Source organism: Cydia strobilella, chromosome 11 (genome assembly GCF_947568885.1).
Source record: "Cydia strobilella chromosome 11, ilCydStro3.1, whole genome shotgun sequence".
In the NCBI taxonomy this organism is placed as follows: Eukaryota; Metazoa; Arthropoda; class Insecta; order Lepidoptera; family Tortricidae; genus Cydia; species Cydia strobilella.
The window spans coordinates 692,657-715,406 of NC_086051.1; the positions used below are offsets into that span (position 1 = coordinate 692,657).

Consider the following 22,750-nt stretch of genomic DNA (forward strand, 5'->3'; position numbering starts at 1 on the left):
TTTATCCTTTAAAACAAGCGAGGAAATACGCATTTTATCCACTAGTGGGGAAAGTAATTTGACCTTGGATGGAGCGTGTTTAAGTAGCTTTTGACAGATAACAAAACGTAAAACGCTCACAATAATGGTTCGTTCGATAATTATTATCATTAAATAAATGGTTTGAGAATTGAATAAAAAATACCAAATTAAGCTTTATTTAATGATTTTAATTCATAAACCTTAAATTCCATAAGAAACACGATGTTGAATGTAATTCTGAACGCACAAGTTGAGTCGATGTAATTTCAAACCGCATCGTCAGAAATGTCAACATTGTCAACAAAAATTTTCTCACCGACTCCGAGAGTTTTCTGTTTTAATATCGTATTATCGTAAAATAATGAGTGATTCCAGTGATGAAGATGATCTAACGCCTGTGGATGTTGTACTTTCCTCGCTATAGTGAGGGGAATAGTTTTGTGTTACACACGGGTGCAAATGTATTTTACTTCTCGTGTTGAAACACTCGCTACGCTCAGAATTCTATTTTAGAACCACTCGCTTCGCTCGTGGTTCAACTATAGAATCCTTTCGGTTGCTCGTGTTTCAATTCTACACTCGCGGGTAAAATACAACTTTGCACCCTTGTATAACAAATAACTATTCCTGTTCTCCGTGCAGAAACCGTCAACTTTTGGCACGCTGCGCTAAAAAAAATTGCCGCTTTCCGGCGAAGAACAGAAAAATAATAGGTACCTTGGCCGGTAAATGAGAAAGCTTTATATCACATGTTTGTAGACCTCGGCTTCGACTCGGTATGTAGGTAATGTATTATTCGGAAGAGTCTAAACAAAGAATATCCTACTATTTACTTCGTATTCCTGACTCAGATATCAATTTGGTAAATTCGCTAAGAAATTGGTTAATCTTGAAAGGACCGCGTCTTTACTTAATTAGCTTAATGGGATTAGTGTTTTCCAAGTAATTAGTAGACACGTTAGCTAATTCTAATAATGGCAGGCTCAGATTGGAAGGCGGGTAATGATGGAGGAAAATGGGCTTTAATCACGGATATCCCAAATTAGGCCGTTGTTTAGATGTAGGCCCAAGACAAAAATATAAATTAGAAGAATAAAAAATATGGGATCTTTTTTAGGGTTCTGTACCATACCTACCTCAAAAGGAATAAGGTTTTCGTAAAAAATATATTTTCGATACAAGCTTTTATCGCTTTACTTTTCTTTCAACAGACAACTAACACTCATTGAGATAATTTGAACAACACACACACATACCATCGGATGTTGTGAGTGTTGTGTGTAGGCAAAGTGACAGCCCTAGCGTACAAGTTAATAATCAAGATCAAGTGGGGGTAGTCCGCAAAACAAATTAGTTTTATTACAGTTACAGTTTCTATAGCCACCTGTATCCACCATCAGACCAGCTGTAATGTCACAACAGTAATGCAGCTGCAGTTGCCAGAACATCACCTGTCAATACCCTCGCTAAATTGAGTTCCTGTTGTTTCCGCATTGCTTTTATTCTCATCAGAATTGACTATACAACAATATTTAGGCTGTTTTCTCACTGAGGCGTATATGAGAGGAGACATACGGTAATCGTCCAATAGCAATGGTTCTTTTCTCCGCTACGATTACAACAAATGCTATTGGTTGATTCCCGCACGTTTCTCCTGCCTCAGTTAAAAGGCAGCCTTAGAGCAAAGATAGATATAACTCCGTAATAGATGGATACTCCTCCTCCTTGCGTCGTATTCCTCAGTATTAAGGGTCGTGACCTACCTTTTGTGGAGAGGAGGAGATGGATACAGTCTAAGGAAAAAACGTGCCTCGAAAAATCAAGAAAATTGGATTCTCGATCAGATGGCGCCACTACCTTAGGCCTACTCTCGGATAGATGGCGTTGACGGTTTCGTTTGTTATTTAACAATTTTAACGCATATTAGTGAAAGAACATGGGTCAAAATCAAATAAAAATAATTAATGCAAATAAAATAAAAAAACATATATAAATACATTTTATCATATTTTTATACATCCTAATGTTTAGTTTTAATCGTGTGTCGATAGATGGCAGTGAATTTACTGTGGCTACCTAAAAAAATTATTATGACAGTACTGCTCTATCCTATTATATCCTCTTTGCTTAGTGATTGTGCGGAACCCTCTTTACCATGGAATATAAAAAAAAATCCTTTACGCTTAATACTATAAAGCCTGGTGTACCTAATCTGATATACGCACATCAATAGGAATTGCTCGAATCAGTTTCACTCTCGTGTCTGCGGATTCATTATGTATTTGAATAAAATTTCTGTTTATTTCAATATACTGCAAATTGTTTCTACATTTCAAATCAGTCTGTGTGTAAATCATTTTTTTATGTTGTTTGCGCCGTATGTTGATTTGAATTGTAAAATCCTTGACTTGTGCTATTTTTATTTCAGTTATATGTTTACAAAAACAAGTTATACCTAAACATGGCTTGCTTGCGTCTGTTGGTACCTAAGTACCTATATTGTATTTATTTAAAAACTAGAATTTTCCATCGCTGTACGCGAAAACATAATTTCCATCTTCTCAACTATGCGCTTCACCAGAAACTTCCTAGCTGAATACTTTTTTTCTGCCTACCTGTGTGACTATTCTCCTTTATTCCAAAATTTGTGTCGTTCTTGCGATCCTTAAGTGGCATCTTGATGAGGCGTCTTATTGGATATATTTATATTTGTATTTATTTATTGCGTATGGTATATATCGATGATTCGACACGCAACGGGCCCTGTGTCCATTTATCTGTCGAGCTAACACGAATACAATACATTTTGGTAATCAACTTATCACGTTTCTTTTAGGGTTCTGTATTCAAAATGGTCAAACCAAACCTTTGGTTCGCTATAGGGTGACTTCTATAGTTGACCCCATAGTAATTAGTCGTTAACAATAAGACTTCTATCGCATTGTTTCTTTCTGATTAAATTTGTTAAATTAAATTAAATTAAAATTAATTTATTTCGAGTATCTGTGACTCATAAGTACATAATACATATTACAAACATTAAACAAAACACAAACATTAACACGATAACATTAAACAAAAACTACAAAAATTACATTACATTAATTTACATTACATTAAATTACATTAATTACAAAAACTACATTAAAGTAGGTAGCTGTGGTAAATACATTGACACCCTTCATCTATTTCCCAACGTGTTTACCACAGTGCTGCCGGGCGTATGAAGTCCGCAGCAAAATGTGATATACGGACAAAACTTGTCCGCAATCATTTCTAGGACGCTGTTGGAGCTGGTGCGGACGCGTCGCACCAGGGACGCGGCTCGCAGGCGCATAGTAGCTTTAAAACACGCCACATGCGCCTCCGCAAACATCTCTGACGCGCTGCAATATCGCGGCAGCCCCATCAGCGCCCTAAACGCGTTATTATATTGTACTTGTAGGGCCCTATACGACTTCAGGGCGAACCTTCGCCACAGACTGCAGGTGTAAAATGTTGTGCAAAAAGCTCTAAACAATGTCACTTTACTCTCCTTTGAGCACCGAGCAAATCTGCAAATCTGCGGATTAAGTGTGGCCAATTACTATATAGTCAGCGCACCAATTCTGTGCATTCGGGGGTCGAGGAAATGGGAGGGTCTGCGCCGCGGCCGTACGACGCATCACACCCCACATTCGCCCAGAACCAGTGTTGGCAACGATATGAATGCAAGTTTATCGAGTCTTGTCGATTAAAAATACTAGTGTAAATTTGCTTGTAGCCTCACTCGCCAACTGCTTGTAAGGTGCCCGACTGCCTTTCGTCTGTTTATCTACACGTCCGTTCGTATGACGTCCATTTTATTAAGAACTTATAAAATACCTATATATATATTTGTAAATTTAACAGATGTAATACAAAAGGTAGGGATAGATATCAAATCACATTTATAATCGGGTCTATTGCGAATTTATTTTGTGCCCTTTATTTACCGACGTTTCGACACAGGTTTCACTGGTCGTGGTCGCAGCTAACTGACGTCCCAGCAAAATGTCAAAACATACATTTGTGTGACTACCTGACGAAAAGTGTATGAAAAAGTTTGGGGTAGACCAGTGAAACCTGTCGATACGTCGGTAAATAAAGGTAACGAAATAAATTCGCGATAGACCCGATTATAAATGTGATTTAATATGTGTTCAAATCGAATAATACAAAAGGTAATCACGGTCTATATCCCGGTCAATATAAGTCTAGTGAAACTAACCGTGAATCATTCAAAACTTTAACAGATGTATTTTTTTATTCGTTTCTTTCGCGGGTAAGATACTTACTTACTTACTCCGTTGGCTCTGCGAACCAAAATGAATATTATATTTCTTTTGAGCCAGAATGTGCTTAGATTTTAGTTAAATCGAGTAATAAAATATTTGATATTTCGAATATTTGATTGTTTGACATGATGCTAACGGCCGCTTTCTATCACCGCACCGCTCGCCGTCGGCAGGGTGTTCATCCTCACACCCTAGAACCTAAATGGTCGCGTACTGTGCGGTTTATAAATTTCCTCCCGCGGACGCTCCGGCTGAGTAATGAGCTCCCTTCCGCGGTTGTCCCGGGAGTCTACAGTATGGGGTTCTTCAAAAAAGAAGTGTACAGGTTTTTGAAAGGTCGGCAATGCGCATATAACAGCCTCTAGAGTTGCAGGCGTTCATAGACTACCGTGACTGCTTACCATCAGGCGGTCGGTATGCTTGTTTGCCACCGATGGGGTATAACAAATTTTTGATGAAGGCAACTAAAAACAATGCAGGCAACTAAATGTAATATCGCTAATATCGTTTAGCTGACATAAACGTTGGCACGACATTATCATTCGACAGCTATTTAAAAATAGCTCAATTGTTTTGCAATCACTTTTTATAAGGAGAATAATAATTTTCTTAAAGGGTCTCCCCCTCCCTAAAACTATTGACACTGAATCGGCAAAAGTAAAATAGAAAAAACGTTATGTCTACACAATAAGAGCCAAAAAGACGTCGTCGTGGCGACATTAAGGATGACTCACGTTAGACCGGGCCGTGTCCGGACCGGAGCTTCGTTTTCTATGGAAAGCATCACGTGATCACCTGTCATGTCATAGAAAAGTTAGCGCCGGAAGCTCCGGCCCGGACACGGTCCGGTGTAACGTGAGTCATCCTTTAGGCGCCGACAGAGCCAAGTCACAGAATAACTAATAAGTAGGTACCGAGCGACGTCTTTTTCGCTATTTCCTTCTGATCTGATCTTGCTTCAAATGTGAATATTCCCTAAAATTGACTAGAGTTCAAATTTCCGCTTTCCGTCTATCACCCAGGACATTGAATAAGATAAAATAGTTGCAGGTAAGTTTAGCAATTAGCGACATATGTCACCATCTTGCCGTGAATCCTACGACATACAGCGTTCGTGCTACTTAGACATGAATCATGGCTATTTGCCGTCAATACCTACTATTCAATAGGTAGGGATAGATATTAAATCACATTTATAATCGGGTCTATTGCGAATTTATTTTGTTACCTTTATTTACCGACGTTTCGACACAGGTTTCACTGGTCGTGGTCGCGGCTAACTGACGTCCCAGCAAAATGTCAAAACATAGATTTGTGTGACTACCTGACGAAAAGTGTATGAAAAAGTTTGGGGTAGACCAGTGAAACCTCTGTTGAATCGTCGGTAAATAAAGGTAACGAAATAAATTCGCGATAGACCCGATTATAAATGTGATTTAATATGTGTTCAAATCGCGAAGGTTTTAAATGTTAGGTAGGGATAGAGCTTTACATTATGTAGACAATTTTATCGTCAACAGTAGGCCGAGCACATGATTGGCGCGACTGTATCTCGCCGCGAGATAGACTACCCGTCTTTTACTAACTGTATGAATTAAAGAGGGACGGGTAGTCTATGTCGCGGCGAGATACTCTCGCGCCAATCATGTGCTAGCCCGGCTGGTTCAAACAATTTTTTTGTTTTTGCTGAAGTGTGGAAAGACGCGTCAACTCGGGACACAACTCAGGAGCACACTGTTTAAGCACAATTGATATAACTTTGTTGTCATAGAAATAAAGGATATGTTCCGATATATTTGGCCACATTGGCCGTCACTATTTGGTGCTCTGCAGTATTATAGTTTCGATAATCCGACGTACTGTCTCGAACATTGGGCTGTCCTATTAATACCCAATATGACTATGCTTCAAATGTTACTATTTCTGTTAATAGTGCTTACCCTGTATAAAAAGACGAAACGTAAAACAGTGTTACTATTATATTTTCTAAGGCGCTCGAATATACAAGGAAATGCTTAAAATCTTCAACGGAGGGCTTGAAAAGGGTTGAATTTTAAAAAGGGCAAAATATTCAACGGAGCCATATTTGCAAACCCAGTGTGGCTAAATCAAAAACGCAAAAAAAACAATCGACGTCCCTACACTTATGGCAACCCTATGTTAGTGTGACTTATTAAATATTCAGAGAATCAGCTGGGAATCCCATTATCATTACCTCTGTTACTCGGTTACGGAATTGTGAGTGACGGATGTAGCGGCCTCATGCAAAATTCAGGCCGCCATTTATATTTTGCGCCACTGGTTACAGAAATATATTTAAATAGATACTGCACCTGTGTTTTGTAAAAAATATTTTTTTATAACCCAGCCATTCTCGACGAGATAAACAACTATTAAGTATTATGGGACCAAACAAGAAATTACGAGAAATATCTTGAAAATTTGCATATCGCGTTTAAATTTTTTATCAATGCGTATTAAAATTTTGATCAAGACGAAAATACGAGTATAAATAAATATTAATTTGTACCTTATCTTCCCTTTTCGCCGTTAAACGATATTTTCGTTGTTATTTTTTTAACTTCGCCTACCCACGTGTAAGCCGGTAAAGCTCAAAATAAATAAATGTATTGATTTAAACTTTCATGATTTTTGATGAAGTTATAACACTTACTTATATTTAATTGCAAGTAGTATGAAATAAAACTATGAAAACGGATTATATCGCGTATATTGAATTTATAATACATCTCGACGTTTCGAACCCTTTACAGCGTTCGTGGTCCACGGGTGACGGGTGACGGGGTTATTTTTAGTATGTGGGTATTTTTGCACTTTGTAGTTTTCCTCAGTCACCCGTGGACCACGAACGCTGTAAAGGGTTCGAATCGTCGGGATGTATTATAAATTCAATATACGCGATATAATTCGTTTTCATAGTTTTATTTCATGAGTAACTATCGCGGTAACTTAAAACAATATTATGAAAGTAGTATGATTTACAAGACCCTGTGATCCGATTCACCTCGGTCTACCCTATAATAGTTTATGAAGTTATTTGCAAGTTTTTTTTTAACTTACTTAGGAGGCAAATGAGCAAACAATGGTAAACTATTAGTTCATTCCACAGTTTAGCCGTGCGAGGCAGAATATTTGTACCTAATTAGGTCGCATTCTAGTAATTGAGTAATTTCAAGTTACCAACATTGATTTATTTTTAAGTTGTCTACTTCTTGATGCAATGAACAGTGTTTACGAAGCCAATCATGTCAGTTTAGACATAAACAGTCCTATTCCCGGGTCATAGACTTATAGTATATGTATAACTTGGTCGCGTCTTTTCTATAGGCATCGCAAAGTTAAGCGAATCTAAAGCTAAATTTTACGCTGCACCCTTAGAGCGTTTTCATATTGTCCGATTCGATATCGGATGTAGGATACTAAGTAGTCAGCTATACTAAGGAGAATGCAGTTTTGTTTCTTTTTAAAAATAAAAGAATGTTTCCTTTAAGTAAAATGCGCTAACTTAAGGTTTTAAGGCTCTTTCCCTCCAGGGCCCATTCAGTTTTTCGAACTTGTATATATATACGATCGTCGTTAACTTTTATTTCATTGTCTGCAGTAGTGGCCTTTTTCTAAAATGTGTTTGACCCTCCCATATTTTAATATTCATTTTGTAATATCAAAACTACTTCTCTATTTTTGCCTCAAAAGTCTAACCTAACATACATATTTGACCATTATGTTTTATCGTACCTCAGTCAGATGGCCCTTCAGCAAGAAACCTCATTCAGCAGAATTCAGAGGAATAATAAATTATAATGAATGAATGTGGAATATCTGAATATTACGGTAAAGGTCAACAGGATCGTTAACATAAGTAAGGAATTAAACCGTTATAACGAGATATTTTAGGTTATAAATATATTCAAAATAGTTACGCTTTTGTTATGCGACTTAAAAAGGGGTTCTGAATTCTCCTTTGTTTTAATTTGTGTATTTTTCTCATGTTTTCTGCAAATTTTTATTTAAAAATAAAAACAATGTATAGTGGAATGCTTCCTAAGTTAAATACCGCTCGACATGTTTTGTACCTATATCCATTAGGTTCGTCGGAAAATCACTGATTAGATAGGTGGCAAAATATTTTTAATATAGGTATTCGGTACTTACGAGTATGGAAATGGTGTATATCTGTTTCCAGTCCTTTAATATTATTTAAAGCATTACAGGAGCCTGGGGAAATATTTATTTCTGAGCTATAACCTACAGACAGACAGTGATGGCAGGTGGGCCAAAATGTTAACGGAATGGTGGCCGCTTTCAGACGAAAGGAGTGCCTGGCGTCCGTTGGCTCGTCGGGTGGACGACATTCGGAAGACTGCGGGTCACTTCTGGATGAGATTTGCTCAGGACCGGGATAAGTGGCGTACTCGAGGAGAGGCATGCTCAGCAGTGGGCGATAGAAGGCTGATATGATGATGATGATGATGATGATAACCTACAAGCCTTGCTGTCGCTGAACTGACTAGTATGTTGGTTCACTTGTCCTACAATTATTTATATTGATAAGGAAAAATAATGAATAAAGTCCTTTGGTATAGTTTATTGACAGATTGACAAAGAATTGCACACTTTTCCATTGACATTTAGTACAAGGCCTAATTTCGTATCATACACATTAACAATTAAAAAAATATCCTTAATTTAGGCAGCATTCGTTAACCTAAACATACACAAGTACTTAATATTAATTTACAGTTTATTAAAAAGTATTTCTATCAATGGGCTCATAATTCCTTTAAGGAATTAATTGATGTAAACACTTTTTTATCACAATAAATAATGTATGTACACGTAACTATTATAATCTTTTTTATTTACAACATTCGTATACTATTACAGTATTTATCTTAATCAAAACAACATAGCAGTTTAACTATTAACAAGCTTAAAATTGTATTTTAAATAATGATATTATAAAGATCACAATTAATGTTCAAGGTATGTTTCAATACAGTTTGTTTCATCAATATCTAGTCCTTTTGTGAGGTAAATTTTTAAGTTAAAGTAAATCATTTTAAGTCATGGTATTAGAGTCGGATCAAGGCAGCTGATGCATGCCACATGCAATAACAAAATGTCATCATTAATGTCCTATTTCTATGAAAATATGACGTTAATGACACTTACTTTCGGCGCGATTCGAGAAATGAATTAGAAATTTACTAGATATGAAATAGTAAAGATACGTGACATTTCACGGCAAAAGGTACCTTATTTCGGCTGGCGCTTACGTCGCATAGCGTCGCAAATTATTGCGGCGCTATGCGACGTACGCGCCATCCAATATTAATTGGAGCGGCGTTAATAATAGCGAAAGCTCCAACCGCCATAAGGTACATTTATCCGTGGGACGTCATATATCTTTACTATTTCATATCTAGTGAACCTATTCATTTCCCGAATCGCGCCGTTTGTTCTGTTCAAGTCGGTTCAAAGTTAGCTAGACGGACTCTAACTGAAAAACATATTTATCCACATAGAAAATGTTCACATCTGTTCGCCAAAATATATGAAACAGCCAATTTTTTTTAAGCGCTATGGGTTTCCATATCTATTAAAACTAGCTTAGTATGACTTACAAATGTAGCCTGCGCTGAGTAGTAAGATTACTCTTCTTTAGTTTCTCTTATTTCGAATAATATTTTCAGAAAAAAATCATCGTTCTGAATAATCGTAATGCACCTTACAGTATTTCAATCAGACGGGATGCCATTTTCAATTGATTAATTGTGCCATTTTCAACCAAAAGGGTACTTATTGTCGCTTGTCAGTAAGGCGCCATTTCTATATAGCTTCAATTAGAAATCAACCTTATCGACAAGCGACAATGTGGTACCTTTTGATTGAAAACGTCACAATTTACGGAACGATAAAAGGCAATAACGTTGAGGTCGACCATAGACATAGTATAGTAGTTATAGACATGAAACCGAGCGACCAGCGAGCTTAGCACGGTTAGCATTTTTATCGCCTGTCACCATGCCTGTCACGTTCTAACAAGTAGGTAAGTGCGAAAGTGACAGGCATAGGGACAGGTGATAAAAATGCGACCGTGCTTAGCCTGCAGGGGTAAGAGAAAGACATATTCATGTATTGACAGGTTAATGTATGCCATACAAAAAAAGGATTATGCTGCCATACATTGTATGGCAGCATAATCCTTTTTCTCTTTCACTCTTATAAATTTCGGTCGCCATCGCCTCCTACCTATGCTGCCATAACCCGACCATGAAAAAAAACCCGGTCGGTGATAAGGACAAAGCATGGCACTATTTTCTCTTTCCTCTTATAAGAATCGCAATAAGACTATCTTTCTCTATCAAAAGAGTGCCAGGCCCTTGATTTCGACAGAAACACCAGCCTTTATTCTGATTAAAAAAATAATAGGTGACATATTAATAACTACAGGGTGATCCGGGATACGTGAGAAGGATCAGCCATGCGCATTCAGTAAAGCATAAGCAACTATTTCGCACCAGTATTAACAAGATTAACGGTGTTTTTCTAGAGTACAAAGAAAAAGTTTTAGTCAGACGAAGACAAGACTGCAACGATTTTGATAACACACGCAGTGCAAGTGTTATTTTAAACGTCAAACTTCTATGAAATTCTATGCATGTCATCAGTCTGGTTACTTTTTAAAAATCGTATCTCATTTAAGTGTAACTTGTTTTTCTTTTCAATTAAAGTGCTACAGATAACAGTTAAATAGGTTTTCAATTATAAATAAAATAAGATGTTGTAGGGTGGCCAGGATTGTAGATACCTAATTAAAATTGTCCTTACCAAAAAAGTTATAAACAGGAAAAAAGTGTATTTTACTTTTTAAATACCTACTGATTTACTGACTGTGTAGGGTTGGCCGTGCTCACGTCTCATGAATCACCCTGTATATCAAAGGGTCGAAGTCGAACATGTCACTCATACTTTTAAAAAAAATGTACTTTTATGTGTGGATCTACTTGTAGTAGTTTAAATTTAATTTAATTTTAAATTTTTTTCTGCTTTAAATATTCTCTATTTTCATTAGATATTTACATCGATTACGAAAATTCTAGACGACTTCCTTAAAGCACTTTAACAATTAACGAAAACTATAATTATAATCACGGGCCCAGAAGAAGGTATCTGAAACAGAAAAAAAAAATGAATTAGACAACAAGTAACAAGTGACCGACATATTAAATACTAGTATGTATAAACCCATGCAATGTATAACCAGTTTACAGTTCCTCTAATATCTGAATAAAAAAATAATCACAGTAGTTTTTTCTTAATCTCTATATCAAATTATAATAAAGCAAACTGCGACATATAAAAGAGAACTCGGAAACTGATAATGAAACTACCCAGCCGTTACGTACAAAACCGGTAGATATCCACACTAGGTGATTTGATTGCCACACTATATCTCTATTGACGCGAAGATTGCCTTAATGGATACATACGACTGAAACCAATTCTAGGAGGCTTTCGAACTTCAGTAATCTGATATTTATTTGATTTTACTGGTGCTCTTTGTTCGGAACGAAGATTCTGGTATCTAATTAAGTTATATACCACACGAATGCGCGAAAAATACTGAGTTTATGACATATATTTTCTGTAATAAACAAAAACTAATTTATTAATTCCATTCAAGAAAGGTAAGGGAAACCGGTAGCTAGGTACAATTTTTGAGTGGGAATACCGTCATGGGGCAAGAACTCTCGTATCTCTATATGTATTACTTCGCTCATAACAGAAAGGAAGAGCTTTGCTCCTTCTGATCAACCTTCTGTCAGGGGTGCGAAACTCCTCGCTTCGGGCAAACTCGGCTCTGTTCGGCTCAGCATTGCTCCGAGCAATTATTAGGTTTGGCACGACGTCCCTTTACGTGCACGACCACAGATAAGATAATGACTTGAATTTTGACAACCCTAAATAACCGAAAGGGATAGTGCCATATATTAGAAAGGGACAGCATGATTCGACCCTGAACCGCTGTCAAACTTCGGTTTTGTAGGAAGTTTCCTTTCTGTACGGTAGTACTATTATTTATTCTGTACTTTTGTTAGTGGAGTATGTGTACAAACCCAAGAATTAGAAGCGACGAAAGCAGCTTATAGGCGGTCTTTTTCTACATTGACTTAATAAATGATCGCTCTAGTCTGATGTATAATTATGTAAGAAAACTTATTGAAGTAAATTGAATCATAATTTTTTTGCAGTAAATTAAAATTACAAAACCTGTTGATTTAACATTTTAACTTAATAGTACATGTTATTGGTACCCATTCAGTAGAAGCTTTCTAGCTTCAGTGCAGTTCTTGTGCACTGCGAGTACCATACGTCAAATCATAAACAAATTAGCAAATAGTTCGAATGCCACGCCGGTATATTTGCGTTTGTCGGTACACTTGAAATGTTTCTGGCTCCCAGATAATTTCATTACGCAAATATTGTTTAAGTGTATATAGGGATTTTAAATGTATATGAAGCTTTTAAAAGGGTTTTATATAGGCTAAACAAACTCCACGGATAGAATTACAGGTGTTTGCTGTAGTCTGTATATTAATTAAGTTAAGACAGTGATGAAAATGTATCTTTTGAAGTTACAATTATGTTCTCCACACACCCATTTTGCCACACAAATATTTGTTACTTCTACCAGGTCCTGGTTTGATATATATTGTACATACTAAATTTTTTGTATTGGTTAATAAATATATTTTTATTTTATTTCTGCCTGTATTTTTATTTCTGACTATAAGATGGCATATAGTCGAGAAATTCGGACGGGTACCGCCGTGGCGAGGTGGCCTAGGGGTTCATGGCGTTAGCCGCGATAGCTAAAGACGCCGGTTCGAATCCGGCCTTCACCACTGGAGGTCTTCGTCACTTTTTCTTTAATATATGACATCTATTACAGTTTTTAATACAGTAGTGTGTGACTACTTAAAAAACACAAACCAAATTTTTAATAAAATAATTTGATTTGTTCCAAAGCTTGTTTATTACAAACAGATTAAAAAAACCGGCCAAGTGCAAGTCGGACTCGCGCACCGAGGGTTTCGTACTTTTTAGTATTTGTTGTTATAGCGGCAACAGAAATACATCATCTGTGAAAATTTCAACTGTCTAGCTATCACGGTTCATGAGATACAGCCTGTTGACAGATAGACAGACGGACAGACAGCGGAGTCTTAGTAATAGGGTCCCGTTTTTACCCTTTGGGTACGGAACCCTAAAAAACATTTATTTTATTTGAGTTTTGAATGATTCACGGTTAGTTTCACTAGACTTATATCGACTTGATTTATTTTATTTTACCTAACTAAGGTTTTGCTAGCATTTTTATTTTGATAATTTATATTCAAACGTAGATTTAGTCCCTAGCCATAAAAATATTCGTCAGCATAAGCAAAACTAATTAATATTATCTAATCAAGATTTTGATCGTTGACACAATTTCATACTTGACATTAATTAAGTCAGGGGATTAATTTTCTAATAAGTACGCCTGTTTCCATAAAAGCACGCTCGCTTTTACACGATAAAATTATAAAATATTAAGTATGATCGTATAAAGTTGCGGAGAAAATCTTTTGTTTTAAGTAACGTCACTCTGTTTGACTTATCGTGAAACTCGTGATATGCTGGAATTCGTTTTGCTCGTCTGATTTATTACGATAATGTTAAATCCATACTAATATTATAAATGCGAAAGTCTGTCTGTCTGTTTGTCTGTCTGTCTGTCTGTCTGTCTGTCTGTGTGTTCCCTCTTCACGCTTAAACCGCTGAATCGATTTAGATGAAATTTGGCATAGAGATAGGTTGAGTCCCTGAGAAGGACATAGGATAGTTTTTATCCCAAAAATCATCCCTTAAGAAAGTAAAAAGCGGGGTGGAATTGAGATAATTAATGAAGTGTCTGCTAATTTGTGTGCATAATATGCTCAAATTGAATAATTGCTATAAGGCTTTCTCCAGGCGCTATTCTTACTCTAGCTGGGGTTACTAAGTCCACGCAGACGAAGTCGCGGGCAAAAGCTAGTTAAAGATAAATTTTAGAAATTTGATGTAGTCAGTTCAAGCTTTTAGTTATTTGGCAAAATTGTGACGGAATCAATATTGTTTCACGAAAACAACACGAATAAAAAACCGGCCAAGTGCGAGTCGGACTCGCGCACGAAGGGTTCCGTACCATTACGGAAAAAAACAGCAAAAAAATCACGTTTGTTGTATGGGAGCCCCATTTAAATATTTATATTATTATGTTTTTAGTATTTGTTGTTATAGCGGCAACAGAAATAAATCATCTCTGTGAAAATTTCAACTGTCTAGCTATCACGGTTCATGAGATACAGCCTGGTGACAGACAGACGGACAGATGGACAGACTGACAGCGGAGTCCGTTACCGTTTTTACCCTTTGGGTACGGAACTCTAAAAAAGAAGGTCGGTAGAACAGAAGGAGTGAAGCTCTTCATTCTGGCTGTGTGCGCGACTTACGTATACAAATTCTAGAGTTTGTGCCCTGCTATGAAGGAATTCTCTGCTATAAATTTTATCACGGTTCATGAGATACAGCCTGGTGACAGACAGACAGACGGACGGACAGACGGACAGCGGAGTCTTAGTACCTAATAGGGTCCCGTTTTTACCCTTTGGGTACGGAACCCTAAAAATTACGTTGAAAAATTTATCCCAAAACTGTGTTCCACAATCTCTCTATATTTAGTTCACGCTTTGTTTTCGCGAAAATTTTACTCTTTTGCTAAAATTTTTATCCTACTTCTGAGTTTAATCCCGCTAAAATGCTGATATCAACGCTTCAAGCCATTAAACAACTCTTTTACGGTTTCTGACTTCACGTTTTAAAATATCGTGATAAGACGTTGTTTCCTCTTTTAGAACATTCTTGCTCTTGTGCGATAAGTCCGCTTCAATAAATAAAACCGGTATATCTTCCTCGTAAATAGCATTATTGCGCACGTAACACATTTTATTGCTATCTGTACGTAGATTTTGTCCCATAGATTCTTTATGAATATTCGGTTTTTCGGGAGCAAAAACGTACCAGAGCTAGTGATTAATTAAATATCGACTCAAGTGTCATGGATGTAGCAAGCAATTCCCAAATCATGACTCATCCTTGAAGTAAACATTATGAAACAAGAGTGTTAGTTATTCTATTTTATTATCATTTTGCAAACCTCTGAGTTATTTTATTCTTCTTGCAACTGTAATTATCTGACATTGACTCATGGTCATGGACACCGGAGTACACGAAATGCTGTCTGAATAAATTATTTTTCATTCAGTTAAAAGAGACGCTGCACTTATTCGTGACGGCGGACATACATTTTAATTTTGAGGCTCAATTTTTTGACAATATTTTTACGCGCTCAGAACCGCCTAAGTGTGATGACTGTGTGTTTGCTTAAATGTACTATGTAGTGGATGGCAATCTGTACATCCGCAAGATTTGTGCTTGAATCGGATTGCGTAAAAGTGGAAATTTGCTGGAAATGGTTGTTACGTGGTTCAGGATTATTGTAAATGTCCTTTTTTATGATCACAAGGCCCCGTGAGGATAATATTTGTGTCAAATAGAGGACAGAGTGTTTTGTTAACAATGTGGTGGATACAATTCACTGATTTTATTTCCTATTGGGAGACGTTGGCGTAGGTATCCTAAATTGACACGTAGGATTCTAATTTGAAATGGTAAATAACAATAAAATTAGCAGCAGAACAGAAGTAAGACCAATGTAGAGATGACCGTTCACAAGCTCTTTCGTTAATTTTAAGTCTTTCGTTTGTACATGTGTGTGTCTTAGATTAACAGAAAGAAGGAACGCGGACTGGCGTTTTACCCTTACGTCGTTACTTTGGCATTGATTCGTGTTATGAATCCATTTTTATCATGCGAACGGCTAAGGAGTGGACACTTTCTGCAAATCTATTCCCAGTCCACTATAACTTGGATCTTTTTAAATCGAGAGTGTTTAGACATCTTTTAGGTAGGCATGTTCATTGATGATTCAGGTGAGATTGCGGTCAAATGCTTATCTTTTTCTAATAAAAAAAAAGAAGGTCGGTAGAACAGAAGGAGTGAAGCTCTTCATTCTGGCTGTGTGCGCGACTTACGTATACGAATTCTAGAGTTTGTGCCCTGCTATGAAGGAATTCTCTGCTATAAATTTTATATGCCGGTTAATATTTAATTATAAAGTAAAATTTGCGGTTTCTCGATTGTTCAGAAAAAAATAAACACGAGATTTGAAATGCAAAATGCCGGGCACTGACTTTTTCCGTTTCTCGTTTCAATTTTTAACCCCAGAAGTAAAACAACAAGTGTGTTACGGCACGGCAAACTAAGCATTTCTGATTAAACTTTGCATTGGTGATTTTTCCATTAGTACTTAGATGTCATACCATTTTTATTGTAAGTTTAAAACTCAATTTAAATTTATGCTTGTGCATGACGTGAACATTTAAAAGTTTTTTTTTTACTTTGCCGGTAAATGGAGAAAATTAGTTAAACTTTTGAAATAGCATGAGTTCTAATTTTATTGAAAGTATTCAATATGTGTTTTTTTTTATTCAGGGTAAAATTTTAATAGTTTAGGCTGTGCTCTTTAAGGGGATCGGCCTGTCAGTTGTTCGGAACTGTCAAATTTTTGTTCTAACTGACAGGCCGATATCGTCCGGCGGACTGATAGTCAGTGGGCCCTTTAAGTCTCACGGCAGTTTTGTATATAAAATTATATTAATGTTATATGGGTCATGTTTGATTTTTATTTATTTATTTAATAAATCTTACAGGCTATCTTTACAGTTTCCGAATGCGATGGTGTAGGTAGGCTATTAACATTAAAAAATTATCTAGGGGAGACCGAGGTGTGTTAAAACAGAGGTACGTTGAAACTACGTCAATTTTGCGGTATTTATAATCGTCTTGAGATATATGTCTCAAAATTGACGTTGATTCAACCTGCCTCTGTTTTTAACTCACCTCGGTATCCCTAATTAAAGTTTTAAGAATTACACAACACTTACCATTGAAGCTACAACGCTGACACGATGGGCTCCTTATCTGACGTAGTAACAGTTTTATCTACAAACATATACATATTAACACAGTCTTCACTCGGACTCGGATTGTCCTCCGGTTTCTCATCAGGACTTATATTTTCATCGTCCTCATACACTTTCATCTTATCTTCAAACTCCATTTTATATCTAACTGAAGGCATTTTATTTACAGTTGACAACAAAGATTCTTGTATCGTGTTCTCATTACCGTTGCAAGTCTTTTCCGATCGAAACATATCCGTTCTCTCAGATGCGTTGCACTTTCTTTTAGGCTTCTTAACTAAAACTCCCAAGCAGGGAAGAATTTGCTTAAACTCTTTCCGGAAGTTATCGTTCAACCAAGCGTAAAGAAAAGGATTATAGCACGTGGAAGACATTGCTATGAAATGTGCAAAGAAGAATAATACCATATAGTATCTCCAATGCTCTGTCAATGAGTAGAAATCACTGCTAATATTAGTTAGATTCAACGGTAGCCAAGACAGACCGAAGATAGCTACCATTGCTATTAACATTCTATTCGTTCTTCTTTTTCTTTCTCTTTCAGCATCTTCCTTCTTACTATTCTTACTCCCTGGTCTTGATTTTAATCTATCATTTAATTTAACACTAACGCATGTATAACAAAAAGCCATAATGGTGAAAGGTAACACAAATTGCATTATAGTCGTAATGGCGCCAAATGCTTTCCGAATTTGATCTGAAGGCCATTTCTCCACACAATAAGCATTATCTCTCTCGCTTTCTTCAGCATCTGGATTATATTCTAAACCCATATAGTAGCCGTATGGGAATGTTACTGTTAAAGCGAAAACCCATATCCCAATAATTAATGCAATACAGGTGTTAATCTTCATTCGCGGTTTAAACGGGTATATTATCACGAAGAATCTATCTATGGCTATGGAAGTTAAAGTGAGAGTGGAAATATAAACGCTACAGCCTTGAGCGTAAGGCATGATATGGCATAGCAGACCGCCAAACACCCATCTACCTAGGAAGGTGTAGAGGGGAGTAAATGGTACAGCAAATACGCATAGTAATATGTCTGACAAAGCAAGGTTCGTGATGAAGAGATTAGTGACCGTTTGCATGGCTCGGTTTCTAATGACAGCATAGCACACGAGGGCATTTCCGAAGATTCCTATGATGAAGATTAGAGTGTACGCTGTGCAGAAAACTGCTTGGATAGCTTTATCTTCGATAGGGTCTGGTGGACGAGAAGCGTTTGCGCTTTCAGTAAAATTGTAAGACGGTTCAGTGCTCCATTCGGTCATAGTGAAATCTTTTTAACTGGGCATCACAAACCTTTTAGGTTTGTTGCTATCATATCTGTTATTGCTGTATTTTAGTACATTTCGTTTCATAGTGCTTATATTTGGTTTATCAACTTCGTTCTGGTCTGAAATGCTTCATGTTGCCCTGTATCTATGACGTCATCTTTCTAAGCGCCCATAATCTGAAACAAAACAGTAGTAAGTATTAAAAGGATGTTTTTTATCACTCAGTTTGCATAATAATCTAGGCTTATTGATAACAAGGGTAATATGAGTCAAATATTTAATTTGCCTTTCAAAGTGTGCTTTTAAAGTACCTAAATAACATCAATAGTATTTTGATCTATATTCATATATGCTAGTCTGATGTAATATTTACTTTTAGCTAGTATATACTCGTATATTAGTTATGAATTTTGAACCATGCACTCTCTGTAAAAACGCTTTGCTACCTAATTGACTATCTACTCTGACACTGGTTTTATATTTGTTTTTGACAGTTTTCTATAGGATGACAGCTGGCGCCGCTATACTTAAATTTGTATCAGTATAATTAAGAGAGTGCTATTTCACAACGGCGCCATCGCTCCTCACGTACGGCGTGGAGCTTTGGGGCTGCGCCTGCGCCTCCAACTGGAGGCGTATATGTTCTCGCAGCAAAAGCGCGCCATTTGCGCTATGGCCGGTAAGGTGGAAGATGCCCCCGCGCCTGCCTTGCTTATTCATATACCAGGTTTCAGTGTTCACACACGGGGACCCGGATAATAATATGTTCAAGCGCAGAGGCACTAACGCTAACTATAGCCTTCACAATAATAGACACCGCGTGTGGTCGCCGAACCACACAGACTTGCCAAGTCGGAGCGATCTGTGTACTATCTAGGCCCCTCTATTTACAATCGTCTACCTAACTCGGTAAGAGATGCAGCTTCTACCGCGGCATTTAAGTTTAGTCTGAAGAAGTGACTGACACCAGAGTCATTTTATTCATATGAAAAGTGTTCAGAACGCACCCGAAGTGACGTCACGGACGGCCGATTGCGTCCGAAATTCAAAGATCGGCAATCATCGGAGGCCCGCCGACGTCAGCCGACAGCAGCCAACGGCAATTTTCCAAAACATATTTAACGACAAAGTCGAGTTGTACTGTATTTAATTAAATTATAATTAACGAATAAATAAAGATTACATTTCGAATAAATATAGATATAGATTTAAGAAGATTACAAAGGTACACGAGTTTAAAAATAACAAGTCTTCATTGAAGATCCACTTAGGCATCCCTGCATTACTAGAAAGGAACCTAGGCCTCAACAAAGAGTTTTTTAGTCTACCGATTGTTGTTTAAAGGTAAACAATTATATATTTATTGTATTGTGCACATTTTTATTGTAGGTATTGTGTGAATAAATTATACATAAAATAAAATGTATATATATATATTAAAATATGAATATAATTGACATATGATATGAATAATTGTAATATAAGATGGTAAGTAGTCATTTATTATATAAAACACATAGTTCATGATCAGCAACGCAGGCTTCGTCAAGTGCTTACAACAATAAATCAGCTACAGGCTTCGTCACCTACTAACAAATGATATAATCCGCAACAGGCTTTGTCAATCTTAAACACTAAATTAAACTAGGCCAAGTCCCCACTTCGGACCGTAGCCGGTCCAAAAGTCCCCATGACACCGGCAGCGTTGCCCCCTTGAATTGCCAAGGAGATCTGTTGGACCACATACGATCCGAAGCGAGGATCCCAACCCCTTTCCCTCAGTCGCCGACCCAATTGCCACACAAACTCCTTAGCCTCCGCACCCCAAGATCCTGCAGTCTCCACCGCCACCGGTATGAACTCATACGTTGGTTCCAAGGCAGAGTACTTTATATGCTTCTGTTTGGCCGCATACTCCGCAGCCGAACCAGCAGTACTGATGGTGTGATTCAGATGGGACGGGGCAAAGGTGCTAACACACGTTGCGTCCCATAAGAGGCACCGGCCCTTCTGCCAAGGAACCAACGTAAGACCATCTGGCCTTTTTCCGTCCGAACGGCACAAACCCGGAGGCTCCAGGACGCAGGGAACGTTGGCTGAGACCAAAGCCCTGCGAACTACCTCATTTATCGCGCAGTGACGCGAAAAACGACCAGCGCACCTCTGGCAGCTAAGCCCATGGTGTCCGTCCTCCTGAACCATGGCTCCACATATACATCTATACACCTCGCAAACCTTCGAACCCAACCGTAAGGCAGCTGCAATCCTTAAAGAATCATTATCCAGCAGCGTGCCTAACTGGGGGGAAGGTAATGCATGAAGCCATGCTCCTGACTAACACCTAGATGCGGCCTTGAGGCGCGCTAAATCAGAGCCGACTGCCTCGCTCAGCAAATCCGTAACCACCTTCTTACACAATATGTCATCCCAACCTCTTTGAGTGGCAGGATTGCTTGGCGGCTCAGTACCATGACAAATAGAGGACCACTTGAGATATGCTTCAGCAGCAAAAGGTATTTGGGGATTGCCACCATTGCTAGACAATATACGAGTGACTAGCCCCAAAGTCCCATGCGCTGAGGCAAGGAAAGCCACCACGCCTACCTCACGACACCGACGGATCCCAAGCCCACCATGACGTACTGGAAGAGTAGCCTGCGTCCACTGCGTCCCATTCAGATGCACATTTAAAATAGACTCTAACGCTAACTTGAGTGTGTCATCCAACTTCGCAACATCATCCTCAAACATCCAGGTGGGAGACGTTCTCAAAATATACGTAATCCTAGGCATCGCGAAACAGTTCCGCAGCAGAACTAGCGAGACGTGCGCCGATAGATTGCTGAGGTGCGCCTGGGCTTTAACTAAAGCCAACCTCTTCTTCTCCAGAGCAGAACCGACTCCTTCCGGAAATATAGGCGCGCCCAATAGAGAAAATTCTGACCTCTGTAGGCGACGCACCCCTGGCAATATTGCCTCAAATCCTGACATGGTATCAAAATTGGCGGAACCGCAACAGAAGAGCTCGCATTTGCCCGGATTTATCTCCAAACCGATCCCTTTCAACGCTGGCACAAGCTTGTTTACATCAATTGCAATTGTAATTACATTAATATCATTTGTGAAATAGAATAATTATAAATAATTATAATGAATTAAACTACTGAATACTCTCTACTTCGTCATGTAACAATTGTTATTAATAATATATTTAATTTAATTTAATTTAATTTAATTTCTTAACTTATAAGCACACATTAGCCAACCTTAATAAATTCTCAGGAACTGTATCAGTTAATTAAGCGATAGACCTGTCAAGACAACGTATATGAAATGCGTTGTGATTTAATATTTGATTATCGTGTTACTCGGGGTAAGGGTACCTAGTAATTCAATTAAGGCAACTGCTCTCGTGGAATATCGTTTCTGAGAAATGGTTCTAATATTATTGTAAATATTGTAATATGTATGTGCTTTAACACTACACCCTACTCATAGTGTTGTGTTCCTGCCGGTGAGTAAGGTTGCCAGAGCTCAACGAGGGAGAGAAGTGTTAGGGTCGGCAACGCGCATGTAACTCCTCTGGAGTTGCAGGCGTACATAGGCTACGGAGACTGCTTAACATCAGGCGGGCCGTATGCTTGTTTGCCACCGACGTAGTATTAAAAAAAATGTGCTTTAATAAATCACACAATAGTTATTTGTTTTACAAGGGAGCAAAGTTTTGGTTTCATGGGTTAAACAAGCTTTGTTACCGAGTGAAACACAAAATTTTTCACCACACCAACGCGAGGAAGATACTTATATAGTAATATTTAATACACTTAAACAAAAAAAAACCGGCCAAGTGTGAGTCGGACTCGCACACCGAGGGTTCCGTACTTTTTAGTATTTGTTGTTATAGCGGCAACAGAAATACATCATCTGTGAAAATTTCAACTGTCTAGCTATCACGGTTGATGGGATACAGCCTGGTGAAGTG

At 37.8% G+C, this 22,750-nt stretch overlaps 1 protein-coding gene across 1 annotated transcript; it reads right to left on the reverse strand.

Moving 5' to 3' along the window:
* Window positions 1-17,449: 17,449 nt before the first annotated feature.
* Window positions 17,450-19,045, reverse strand: LOC134745313 (prolactin-releasing peptide receptor-like). The gene has a single exon (XM_063679308.1). It carries the CDS (start codon window positions 18,760-18,762, stop codon window positions 17,458-17,460), a length of 1,305 nt encoding a protein of 434 aa, XP_063535378.1. The 5' UTR covers window positions 18,763-19,045; the 3' UTR covers window positions 17,450-17,457.
* Between the last annotated feature and the right edge of the window lie 3,705 nt (window positions 19,046-22,750).